Below are 13649 nucleotides of genomic sequence, written 5' to 3'. Positions count from 1 at the left end.
GCCAGGATTCCTAGGTGAGTCTGAAAATGACAGGCTAATGAAGGAAAGAAATTCCTTGTTGCACCTATATTTCTGCCTCCCTGCCCTCCCCATCTTTTATTCCAGTACAGGGCAGCAGACCTGTGGCAGTGTCTGTGGATTAGGGCTTAGGTTTAGGTCACGGGGATGTAGGGTTTCATATCATCCCACTGTAAAATAGGAAGAAAGTAACTAAGTGTGTTGATTATAGGGCAGAAGGTTCTGTCGGGAATCTTAAGATGCCTGCACAGCTAAGTAGTTTTGGTTTCACCCAGATTAACACACTTTTATTAGGCTCCTGCTTCATGTAAAGCCTTGCCCTAGGCACTGTGGAGAATATAAAAGTGATTTTCCCACGTAGCCCCCAACATCTGGATCTGTATTTGGAAATACCCACCCTTTTTGAATCAGCTGATAAACTGTTTCTCACTGTTTCTGTCCCTAAATTCCAGTCCCTGCAAGGCAGGAACCAAAGTTTCTGGTTTGGCTCATTCCCAGGGGCTGGCTTGTTTCACAGAGGGTCCAGCAGATGGGTAATGGTGCTCTTTTGGCACCTGCCCTTTCCAGGCACTCTTCATCATGGGAGCCCTGCCCACCCAAGATCTGTTTCTAGGCTTGTCTACACACACTGGGAAGGATAGATGCCTTTTCCCCTCCAACCTTAATCTTGAGAAAGTAGGTGGTTTCTTGGTCTGTATTTCTGTTGTTCTTGAGTTGGTTTCTCAGTTACCCAACTGTGTTTTGCTTGAGCCGTCTCTCCTGTTGTCACTCCTTTTTTTTTTTTTCTTTCCTTTTTTAAAGCTGTTGTTTTACTGAGATGTGGCACATAGATGTTTCAGGAACATTGGTATTTCATCATGTACTCACTGCCCAGCTTTTTCCAGTTCTCTTCCAGGTCCTGACATAATTTCTAATTTACCTTTGTCAAGCACACTCAACGTCTATTATTTCCACTTCCCTCAAAGAAAGGAGGAAACTCCAGCTCTTCTTCCTCCTGTCCCTGTAATGATTCTCCTGGGTGTAGGCCTCGTCAGCTATTGCTTCTCTGCCTTTCAGTAGAGGATAACCTTTTAGGAAGCTGTTGTTCTGCTTCTCCAGACATAAGTCCTCTGTCACTGACTTTCTAGTCTAAGCTGATTGAACCTGAGACTTCTGTTCCTGCCACCAAGACCCCCTCCCCCATCTATGACCCTGTGCCTGTTACTCACTCTGGCTCAGCCCCAGAATCCACTCTTTTTCAGACCACATCCTTCTTCCTGCCTTACTCATTTCCTGCCTCAGATACTTGGGATCCTTTAGTTCTGATCTTTCCAAGGGAAAGAGAATAAACTAAGAGAAGAGGAATACATGGATAGATGGTCTTATAAACTTGAGCTGTTCTTTCTCTGGTCTTACACACTCTCACATAGGCTGTCCCCTCCCTAGGTTTTCTTGTTTAAGAAAAAAAGAAATGATGACTGTCTCAGAATTAAGAACCCCCACGTGTGAGTTCATGTCTTTTTTTTTTTTTTTTTTCTACTGTTGTGAATGTGGAAAGACAAGAACTTCTCCTCAGACTCATCCTCTTAAGTTTCTGCCCTCCTTTGGGCTGTGGGCCTCAGGCTAGCCATTTGGTAACCATTTGCCAAATAAAGTTCACCCACATCCTATCAGAGTCCCTTGCTGGATCAGTAAGCCAAAATAAAATTTAAATTTACAAAACTAGGGAGTGCAGTGGTGGTTCGAGTTCTGATAGTGCTGCCCCACGCTAGTAGGCTTTTTACCAAGGGTTTTATTTCCCCCCCTCTTCTTTGAGTCATTCCAAGTTTATATTAAAGTTTCTCCCAGCTATTCAATGTCATTTGATCTCCAGACAGACTTGGTCCCGCCCTCAAAAAGATTCTCTTCTGAAAAGATACATCTACTAGAGAGGAGAGTCGGGAAAGGAAAATAAGGAGTCTCCATGAATGATATTTTCTCTTTTATTCCCTTTTTTTTGAGCCATTTGGCAACTGGAAGATGAAGATGATGACTTTCTGTGGTCAGGAGGAATGTCACCAAAGTGGCTGGAGAGAGGATGCTATTGTGTTTTCCACCCCCGTGGAAAAGCAGGCTGGGGACTGCTGCCTTATGCAATCTGCCCTCCTGAGGCCTTTGTGCCAGTAACAGAAATGACTCTCTCTGCAGTGACTTGGCACCTTGTTTGTTGGAAAACATGGCTGGACTACCCCTCAAAGTGGATGTATGAACGTGTGTAGCTTTAGGTTTTAAGAGCTTCTGTGGCATGGTTCAGACTATAATGTGAGTCACCATTTAAAGATTCTGCTGTGTTTTATGTTAAAAAACTAAGAAGTGTGCCTATTTAAGATTACTTATTCATCTCTCGAATAGATGCAGGTTTCATTTTGAGCACTAACTTCTTTCAGAATTTCACTTGGAATTACTAGCTACATCAGACCACTGATTTGAGAAACTCAGAGGCAGACCACCTTGAATTCAACTTCATGACACTTGAGGAGTGGTTAGGAAACTAATCAACCATTTGTTTATCCAAGACAAAAACCTTAAAGATTCTGGATTTTGTCCCATCGGTAACAAAAGTAGAGAATGATAGACGCAGCCAAGCAATGGGCTGTTTTATAGTTAAGCAAGAGTTATACAGTTACGAATGTTAGGGGTTTTTAAAAAATTTTTTTAATGTTTATTCATATTTGAGAGAGAGAGAGTGTGAGCAGGAGAGGGGCAGAGAGAGAGAGTGAGAGGAAGATGGATGATCTGAGGTGGAGGCAGACTCTGTGCGGACAGCACAGAGCCCGACGCAAGGCTTGAACTCACAGACTGTGAGATCATGACCTGAGCCAAAGTCGGGTGCTTAACTGACTGAACCACCCGGGCGCCCACCAATGTTAGTTTTTGAAGATAGAAGGTGTAGTAAGAACCATAACGCATAATTTAATACATTGTTGTGTGATTCATCCTAAGATCATCTCAGCCAGCATGGTAAACTTAACAGGTTTTTTTTTTTTCTTTCCCCTTCCAAATTATTTATAGTTCGTGAAAAAGGATGTGCTTTTCTTTCAATTTCCAGATAATTTTTTTTTTTTTTTTTTTTTTTTTTTTTTTTAGTTTAGATAAGTCTAGAAGAAGAGCACATTCTTTCTGCATTGCCAGAGAAAGGATTGTTATTAAACAGGGATTGCCAGTTCTGACATAAGTTCAGACGTTGAAGAGTATTGCCATTTAGTATTAGGACAGCCTTTAAAGCAAATATCTGTTTTCTGGATGATTTTCTCCTCAGCAGAGAAATTTATTATAGCTTCTCTTAAAAAGAGATGACTGGGGGCGCCTGGGTGGCGCAGTCGGTTAAGCGTCCGACTTCAGCCAGGTCACGATCTCGCGGTCCGTGAGTTCGAGCCCCGCGTCGGGCTCTGGGCTGATGGCTCAGAGCCTGGAGCCTGTTTCCGATTCTGTGTCTCCCTCTCTCTGCCCTTCCCCCGTTCATGCTCTGTCTCTCTCTGTCCCAAAAATAAATAAACGTTGAAAAAAAAATTAAAAAAAAAAAAAGAGATGACTGTCAGATGGAGTGTCCTAACCAGCTCTTCCCCAGTAGATTAGGAGGACCGGGCTTGACACTGAAGATCGAGACTATTGGCAAGAAAATGAGAGCTCATGACCACTGGGGGTTATTGTTAAGGCCCTAGCTGCATGGCTGTTATGTCTCAAATACTATATAATTATCCCTAGTTACTGATATCTTGAGCGTATTTGAAACCATCCGTATGTGACCTAAATCCATACAATCCAAATCTATATTAATCCAGTCTATACTAAAACATGTTTAAAACAGTCAAAGCAAATGACACTTCAGATGGAAACAAAGTTAATACCAGTCAAATACTGTTTTTTAAAAAAATCGATTAAGTCTATATTTTCAGGTCTCCAGTGGTCAGTATTAATCTGTTCTGTCAGCTGATTGGTAGGATAGGAAGGTGATTGCAGACTTGGACAATGGTTTTAGGAACGGAGTGATGTTTTCCAAGAGCAGAAATGATCGGGAGGATTGGTTTGCAAGTTAATATCATCATCCCATTATATAGATAAGACAGCTGAGGCTTAGCTTTTTCCCCCTCTCTGTCTCCCTCCTCCTCCTCCTCCTCCTCCTCCTCCTCCTCTTCCCCTCCTCCTCTTCCTCCTCTTCCCTCTCCCATTTATCTAAGAATATTAGTGCTCCTGCACTTGGTAAATAAATAAGCATATCAGGCAACATAATGTCCTTTACTTTTACCAACCTGAAAATAATTAGAGAATTCACTAAATATCTCTAGTCGCTGGTGTGTCTTTTTTTAACAACTGGATTTAACAAGAAATCCATCTTCCATAATTTTACCTTCAGCCTTTAACTTCTTTCCACAGGCTAAACTGCCTTTGTAGCTTAGTTGCTCCAAAGTTATCTTTTCTGGTTTCTGGGGTTCTGCACTTCTCTGTGATACCCTGGGACTCCTTATGAAAGAACTGTGTACAAAGGGAATGTAGTGAAAGAACTGTGTACAAAGGGAACATAGTGGTTGTCTCGCCCTTTGGATTAATCACTGTTGAAGGTGAATTGAGACCTTTGGTTTGCCCCGAAGGCAAGTGCATTTCTGTTATGTTGTAGTCATTGTCAAAGTGGAAGTAACTTTTTTCCCTGAAGCCTGACCTCAAAAGGACAAGGACTTGACACCCTGAGTAGCCCAGGGTGTCTGAAGAAAGTGAAAGGTACCTGAGTTTGGGCCAGTGGGAGAATAACTCTGCCCCGAGGCTACACGAAGCCAGGCTCTATGAGAGCGAGATTAAGAGATTAAGGCGGGTTTCCTAATCTCTCAGGTTTCAGTGATGTTAGCCCTCCTATGGCCAAGTCCTGCCTGATCCGTGTGTTGTCCCTGCATTATCTTATTGAATCTTTACTGCAGCCATGTGAGACAGGTCTAAGTACCCATTTTAAGGATAAGGAAACTAAGGCCTAGAGTAATTTGTCCAGGATTACAAACTAGGATTTAAGCCTAAGGGCTTTCTGATCCTAAAGACTTAGCTGCCTTGTAGCACAGCTTCTAAATGTGATCAGCGCCACATATCTTACATATAAAAATTCTATTCACTGTAACCTTGTAAGATAGGCAGTGTGATCCTCTTTTTTATAGACGGAGAGACTGAGGCTCAGAGCAGGTACCAAGTGCTCGCAGCTCACGGGTAGTCAAAGGTGGAGCCAGAGGATGAACCCAGAGCCAGAGTCTTCCTCTGCCATGCTGACGTCCACCTCCTGTGATCTTGAGGTCTCGCGTGCACAGCCTCTCCCACTGGTTCCAGACATTTGGTCTTTTGAAGTCCTAGCATCCGCCAGGGAGCCGTGATGGGAGAGTATCTGGGAGCCCTCGGCCTCCGCCTTGGATCCCTCGAGAGGTAGCTGCGATTCCCAGGTGCGCCGACCTGTCCTGTGGGAAGTCACCCCGTGGCCCTGCAGGTGCTGCTGCCGAGTCTGCTGGGTCCGTGGGCCGGGAAGCCGGCCCTGCAGCTGTTCGGAAACCCCCGTTGCTCCCACTGTCCTGACCTGTATGGGGGAGGGTGGCTGTCCGCTCCATTGATTCCTGCCTTCATCGCCGGGGGTGGCAGCTTGGAAAACATTCAGCTGTTTACAATTCAGCTTATGTACACTGTGGCTGGGGATTGTGGGTGAGTCAGAAGGGCCGCTCTCTCGGCCTGTGTCCTGAGAGACAGCGTGAAAGTCAGCTGTATGGTAATGGCTGCCAGGGAGGAGGAGGAGGAGGAGGAGCCCTCCCTAGCAGATGCCTGGGCCGGAGCTGCTCAGCCCGGATGCTTCAGGTCTGAGGAGCACGTCTGCCCTCCGGTCCTCTTAACCCGGACTCAGCAAGGTCGTTCGGCCGTGTCACTGAGAGCGGGTGTGGGGCTACCCGGCTCAGCCTCCCCTTGCGTTCCGCCGGCCGGCTCCCCCGCAGGAGTCCAGGCGTGGACCCAGAGCCTCGCCCTCCTGCGACTGCTTGGCCAGGGGCCCCGGAGCCCCCTGTGACAGGAGCCCCCTGTGACTCTTCCCCTGAAAAAGTTACGAACATTGGGCATTGGTGCCTCCTGCCTTGTGATACTCAGAAGACCCCCGGGGTAGGAAGGGGCCTGCGGTTTCCCCGTGACTAAGAGCTCCTTTTGTGCATGTTTTAGAAGCTACTGTCTTCCACATACAAGGCAGCCACCCTTGCCTTGGTTCTGAAATGCACACTTTTCCCCTTCTGGAAAATTCAGATGCTAGACTCCAGTCCTGTGTGATCTAGTGCCCATGATCCAGAAGGATCACTGTCCACTCCCACCCTTCCCACCAAGCCTGCTGTCCCGAAATTGGGAGGAAAACTGTCTGCTTACCTGAGTGGCTCACAGCAAGGTGTGAATGACCACAGGTGTCTGTTTACATTTTAAAGGTTGTTAACCAAATGATTCTCTTTAATTGATGGACTCGTGAGGTCCCAGGATGGAGCCATCGTCCTCCTTCTCTTGCCCCCTTGCCCTTTGTCCCCCCATCTACCTGTGTCTGCCCACCCCTTTCTCCCTCGTCACCACCCCCCTCCCCGCCACTTCAGTTTCCTACTCCCCCCCCCCCCCCGTGGGGCGGTGGTGGGGATGCCAAAAAACGTGTTTATGAAATATCTGACCTTCCTCACTTTCAGAATGGCACCAGTTTCTTTACTTCTTTCTTTCTGAATAACTAAAGAGACTGTAAGAGTGGCTGGTGGGGTTTTCTGCTGCCCTCAGCTTACTGTGCTTTGTTACTACCCACCAGATCAGCTGCTCTCTGCCTCCTGGATACGGTTTCCCTGGGCGTTCACTTCACAGGCGCTCCACTCGGGCTCGCTCTAGAGCAAGCGGTTCTTCAGGAATCCTGCTGTCCCCCATTCTGGCCGCATGATTGGGCCTGCTAAGCTGAGGCACAGTGAGCATGAGTTCAGAGCCAGGGGCATGGAGAGAATGCTCTCTGTTGTATAAGCAACCTTGTTTTGCCATTTGTCGAGCAGAATTTGCTGCAGGCAAATGACCCATGTTATCACCTACTTTGCTTCCTTAAATTCTTTATTAACTTCATTAGCTCTGTCTTACTCCTGCTGCAGTCAAGCAAGGGTAGTTAGAAGTCTTGTAAATTAAAATACTCCTCCTGTCTGGAGAAGATAGAAATGAAAGCCACGGACCACGCTGAGGGGGGCAGGAGACGCTCCGCTTGCCTTCCATGTCCTCTGAAGCAGGTCTTCAAGGACTTGCTTTAGGGGCACACAGAATGAATAGCCAGACCACCTGATATGCCCATAATAACTGTTAGTACTAAGCCATGTTCCAGCATAACTGATTTTTGTTTTATCTGCACACGTGGAGAACATCAGACTTAGTTCTAAAACGACCCAGATTTCGCATAGCTGTGGCCATCCAGACCTCTGTCTTCAGTGGGCAGGAGAGCTCAGCCTCTCTAGACACCTAGTGACTGGCCCTGAGGCTGGGGCCATTTTTATAGGAGCCTCCCAGGCTCTGCCTCTAGAGGTCATCATGCTTTCCAGATGCCTAGAGCCCACACCCATGTTTCAAAGGGGCCAAGGAATCCAGCACTCCAGCCTTCAGGGCAACTTAATGCCCCTTCTTGCTGAAGAAATCCCCACCCTAACGGGATGAAATGGGCTAAGGAATAACTCTTGTTCTTCGTGACCAGGTACCCAGAAATGCCGCTCCTGTAGGAGGCACTGGCCTAGCTACTCTCAAATCATTATAGCCTCGGAAAGTAATTTACAAATCTCAGATGGTGTCAAGTTCCCTGTCTGAGACTGAGGAGACTGGCGAAGACTGAGACCATGGGTTCCAGATGATCCAGTTTAACAGACATTAAGTAGCTCTCCTATAGCGGGCACGGGGTTAGTTCTGAAGATACAGAGGTAACAAGACATAGCCCCTGCCTAAAGAAACTTGCTCTGCCTAGCACAAAGGACGAACCCCAATGCAGATAATCTCACAAACAGGCTGCTGGGTGGTCCACATTTCTGCCAGAACCTATGAATGAGACCAGAATTGAGAGGCAACCTAGAGGTTGAGACCTACATAATGTTAACAACTGCCCCAGAACATATGTCCTGTTCATTCCTATCTGCATACTTGGCCCTTTGTGGGCAGCTTCATTAAAAGACTAGATTCTCCCTCCCTGGCCTGCCTCCCGCCCCCAACCCCCCCACCCCCACCCCCACCACCCGCAGCCTGTCCGTCCTCACGGCATCCTGGCCTCCACCTTTCAGATTTGGGTGCCTAGTTGTGTATAATGGCTTTTGAGACCTGTGGAAATCTTCAGCAGCACCACCAGCCTCAGGACTGGTCAAGAGAATTGAGAAAGCAAGAATTCCTGAAATAGAGTCTTTCTTTCTCTCTATCTTTTTTCTGGCCGCAGGGCCGGCAGGACAGGTTTCTGCAAGTTTCACTATTAAGCTGCTTTCCCTCCAGCAGGCTGCAGAGCAGTCTGGGAGAGCGGGAAGCAGATTAAATTAATCTCAGAGTGCTGAGCTTGGCAGGGGGTGAGATTGTGTTTGGTCATTCCAGAAATAGCCCAGACTCCTTTGTTCCTAAAGCAGATGAGGAGGCCTTGGCCCACAAGAGGACTGCCAAGCAAATAGTCGCAAACCTTTGTATATTCGTAAATTGCCCTCCCTCTGTCCCTTGGCTTCTGTCTCTTCTGCAACCTGCCCGTTATAATGGGCAGTGATAGCTTCTAACGTTAGGGTGAAAGCGTTTATTTGTTTATTCTCCTGCTTAATAAGATCCTTCTTTTAAAACTGAGATTCCAAGAAGTCTTTGCTTCCCAGAGTTAAGCATTGGCTCTGGAGACTCGGAGCTACTGAAATGTATCTGTTCACTACTGTATTTGGCATGAGGGAAGAACCTGACCTCAGGAGTTCTGCCTGCACCGCCCTGTCTTGCAGTGCTCCAGTGCACATTAATAGACACTGCTCTGAGACACAAGAGGGGAGGGAGTAGTGGTGGGGGAGGGAGAAGAACCAGGCAAGGATGGAGAGATCCCATAAAAGGAGACAAGGTATCAGAAGCAGTTTGGTGATGAATATCTAAAGAGCCAGAGGTGGGAGTGACCCCAGATTTCAAGGAGAAAGGAGTACTTCCATAGAGGAATTATAAACCAAAACAAGGGAGTCCTGTGTCTCCCTCCTCCTGTGCTCTCAGTCAGGAATGTGACCATGTTTCAAAGAAACAAAACAAAAATCTTAACCAACCCCATCTCCTAGATCAGTGCGCTTGAGTTTTCTGTTGGTGTTGACTGGGTCCCTGACTTTAAAGGATGTAAACAGAGAACACCTAGGATGATGGTGAACTTGCAGCCTTTCGTGGAAGGAATAGAAGAAGCAGAGGGCATTTGGCCTGAAGGAGAGAAGATAGAGTGTGGTCGTGAGTGATACGCTTTCTGACACCAAGAGCATTTCGTGAGCACTTCTAGTGTGCTGCTCTGTCGGGGGATTATCTCCTGCGGTCCTCATAGCCACCCGACACTGTAGAGTAGGTGGTGTTACTGTCCTTAGTTTACAGCTAGTGAGAGAGCTAGTCTCAGAGAGACCACGACTTGCCCCTAATTCGTTTGAGTGATAAAGACCAGTCTCTAAGCCAGGTCTAAGCCTGTGTTTTTGCCCATTATACAAATGCAATTGGCCTTCTTCTGTATGGTCTTAAGGAGCAGAAAGGTGGGCAGAAATTAACAGGAGGTAGATTTTTAAATCACAGGAAGGAAGAACTTTTTAACCAAACTGCCCGCACTGGGAACAAACCACTCCAGAGGTAGTCCGTTCCTTTGCCATCAGAGCTGTTCAGACAGATGCCTCAAAACCACTGGGTGGTGGGAGTATTACAGAGAAGGTTCAAGCATTGGTAAGGGAATGAACCAGACTTTCTAATCTTGTGATTCTGTAATCTGTAGTTCATTAGAGAAGTCAGGAAATATTTTACTAGGCTCTAATTAGATGTAAATTGCCACCATCTAAAAATAAAATGTTAACTTCTATAGTCAGCTCTATATTTTAACAGCATTTATTCATCAGTTTAAGTAAAACACATGTTTTCTTGCCTATTTAAAATATTAAATAAAAGAGAAAATGTAATTCTGTAAATGCAGGCTTAAATATTTAACATTTAAAAGCAGAGAAATTTAATTTGATTGATTTGATTTGATTGACCTGGTCCTCCTAGTTATTCATGGACAGTTAAGAAAAGATTTTTTGATGTAGTTCCCAAACACCTTTATAGTTTAGAGAGGCGAATTCCAAAGGGGAAAATTTTCATCTCTACAGTAAAGTCAAAGCTGTCAAAAACTTTTTTTCAAATGACTATAAACACTTAAAGGAATTTTTCCAACTTGCTGGTGTGAATGTGTCTCAAACAAAAATTAATTTTTAAAAATCTCATCATTCATATCTCTTGGATGGCTCGTGCTCAGCTCTGAAATTTATTATAATTGAATTACTGAGGTCTGATTAGTGAAGGCATGTGTCATAGTCGATTCTTTTCTATCAAAAAAGATTCATCCTGGTTTATTGAGCATTAGGACTGCTAGTAATAAAATGAACCAGCTATAAACCTTTTCTAAAATGTGTTTATTTTTATTTCTTATGCTACATATCAGACTCTGAATTCCTGTTCCATGGTGAGATTTTCAGTATTTAACATGAAATAAGAGCATCGACATACAGAGTTTTATGCAAAAATTACTAAACTAATGTACTGAAATCGTTTTTCAAGAATGTAACACACACAGGCAGGGTTATGCTTAATATCAATAGGCTTGTTGTAATAAAGAAATGGCTTTTTCTTTCTCTTTTTTTCTTTTTTAGGAAGTTCCAGGTTACAGGCAACTTCACCTCACACAGTTGGTGTGGAATGGGCCTGGGAAGGGGGCGGGGAGGGGGCTGCAAAAGTGAGGTAATGAGGGTCTGTACCTCTAAATCATGGAGCAGCTCAGGAGAGGGGCCGACGAAGTGGAGAAGAGGAGGGTCCCCTGTGGTGTGTTCTGTGTAGGCACCTTGACACGCTTTTTACAGCACGCTATCAGGTCCTTCAGAGGAAGGCCAGCAGGCCCGCAGGGGAAGAGACCTCAGGAGGGGAGGACTCTGGTTGGCTAAGGACTGGACTGGATGTGGAGCTGAGAACAGGGCAAGGGGCTTGATCAAGAGCACAGGGCCAACAGAAGCAGCATAGAGCCCCCCACCTTGGGGGAGAAATTGAATGCAGGTGTATCTTAATGCGTGACCCCCAATAACCAGCCTCCTATGGATAACACCGTGTTCACTTGGGGCTCAACCCTCGTGTTCCCTTTGTGTTCATCTCTGGGGTTTGTACTTTGACCTTTCACAGGCTGCTTAAAATCTAATCCTTTTCCATGGAAAACTTTATAGAAGGTTTAACCTCTCTCCCCCAGACCCCACCACACCCCAAGCCCTGTACCTAGTGCAGCTTTTCATCCTGGTTGTAGTTATCACCTTAAATACATTCTCTCCCTTGAACTGAAGATTGCCTTGTTTGTCCAGATCAATATTGACCGAGGTCTTAACTCCCAAAAGAGAATTATTATCTGTTTGACTTGGTTAACTATTCTTAGCACAGTTGGGAAATTAAAAAATACTGCTAGCTGATTAGCTGCCTGGTTGCAGGACCGATTATAGTCCCACTTGGTGGTGTGTCCATCAAACCTGCCACTTTTAAGTGGGTCATTGACAGAGGGGACTGCTTGCTTCACATTGTCGTGTGGCTCCATGGAAAAAGCCAGACACATGCTGAGTCCCTGCCCTTCCTTCTGCTGGTCTGGACCCAGTTCTGACCTCCCCTGCTTGTGTTTTCCTACTCTCCCCTTGTACAGAGACAGGGCAGGGCATTGTTCATGCACTGACCGACCTCAGCAGCCCCGGCATGACCTCAGGGAACGGAAATTCTGCCTCCAGCATCACCGGCACTGCCCCCCAGAATGGTGAGAATAAACCACCACAGGCCATTGTGAAACCCCAAATCCTGACGCATGTTATCGAAGGGTTTGTGATCCAGGAGGGGGCGGAGCCTTTCCCGGTACGGACTACTTCTTTTCCCCTCTTTTTTTTTTTTTTTGTTTTTTTTTTTTGAAGTATATTTTGGATGTGTATTAGAATATTTTTACATTTCCATGTAAAATGTCCAAAAATGTAAACAGTTTGCTCTTTCCTTGCTAATTTCCCCCCCGCAAAAGAATGTCAGAGCCATTTTCTTTCTAGGATTGAGTGTCTTCCTAAGGTCCAGAAGGGATCCATGATTAGGAATAATTGGCAAGGTCCCTTGGTTAGAAGTTTTCCACACACAGACTCAGCCATGTTCCTGCCTGGTGATGTGTGACCCCCTTAGTTAGAAGGGAATTCACATTGGGGTGTTGGGGGAAAGATGATGGGTTTGGGGAAATGAGACCTCGTTCAGTTTTGAATGCCAGAACCTCTGAATGGCAAAACTTTAGCCAATTAGAGAACAAAAGGAAACCGTGGAACAAAATTTTCAGGATGTGTCTGAGATGAAGAGAAGAGAACAGGGTTGTAGCCTGAAGCTTCTTTTCTGGTGACAGAGCCTTGAAAAGAGAATGAATGAGAGTGAGGGGTACTTTAGAAAGGCCACAATCAGATGTGTCCAATGAGAGCATAAGACCAAAGGGAAATATAAAAGAATCAAGAAAATGGCTTGTTAGAACAAAACACCCACAGCTGATTCTGTGCAGTGTGAATTGGTGAAGACAGGTGATGCTCTTATACAGGTGGGAGGAGCCCAGAGCCAGGTGCACACCAGCCTCTCCTGTGATGAGATTATCTGGCTGTTAGAGAATACCATCTTCACGGGATGCCATCTGCCTTCTGCTCATTCTTCGGGTCCCTGAGTGGTTGGAACAGTCAGCAGAAGACTCTAAGCTTGATTGACTGAGCTGGCTGAACTGCCCTTCTAAAATGCCAGAAGACAAATAGGTTCTTGTCCTCTTTCCCTCTGAAGGTTGTTCAAGGCCTGTGGCAAAGAAATCTACCCTGGAGTACCTTAGCTATAAGTAGCTCCAGCCCTGTCACGTCCCCTCCCTCATTAGACTAGGTCTTGGCCTTGGTCTCCTAGAGAAACACCAGAAACCAACCGATCTGACAGGGCGGATGCAGATTCAATGGCTCCCCCACGGCATCGCCCCAGAGATCTAGCCACCAGGTTGCCTGCACAGAGACAACGAAGGAAGGACCAAGAGTGAATAAGCCCGTCTAGATCCTGGCAGCCACACAGGGCATTTGCTCTGTGGCCCAGAGTCCATTTCCTTCTGCTCTCCTCCATGGCTGCCTGTGTCTCTGGCTTGGGTAGAGCAACCGTAAGGTGGGGAAAAGCAGGAAACAAAAAAATGGTTGCCAAGTCCCTCTAGCGTCATACATATACTCTCACACATGGCCTCGGCTGTATTCCTGCCCGGTGACATGTGAACCCTGGGTCCTGGCAGCTTCGCTGGTGGTGATTTCTGTCTCCATCTCTGCCCCTCACTCACTTGGAAGAGTAGGTATTTTCCTAACCTCCTAAGCCGTCCTTTGGTCCTGGATTGAAGCCATCCCTGTACT

General features: G+C 46.1%; 1 protein-coding gene across 5 annotated transcripts in view; it reads left to right on the top strand.

Moving 5' to 3' along the window:
• The window catches only part of PHC2 (polyhomeotic homolog 2), a 114793-nt gene that overhangs the window by 89870 nt on the left and 11274 nt on the right, over window positions 1–13649 (top strand). For 3 of the 5 annotated variants that reach the window (XM_040468489.1, XM_040468508.1, XM_040468499.1), the window contains one exon: window positions 11915–12117. In XM_040468489.1, coding sequence (XP_040324423.1) covers window positions 11915–12117 — 203 coding nt within the window. Of the gene's footprint in view, window positions 1–5415; window positions 5451–11914; window positions 12118–13649 lie in introns of those variants that run through there. The other 2 variants (XM_040468527.1, XM_040468517.1) reach the window with 2 other exon arrangements.

Source organism: Herpailurus yagouaroundi, unplaced genomic scaffold (genome assembly GCF_014898765.1).
Source record: "Herpailurus yagouaroundi ecotype Mexico unplaced genomic scaffold, PumYag 77, whole genome shotgun sequence".
Lineage (NCBI taxonomy): Eukaryota > Metazoa > Chordata > Mammalia > Carnivora > Felidae > Herpailurus > Herpailurus yagouaroundi.
This window is presented reverse-complemented; position numbering and strand designations above follow the sequence as displayed.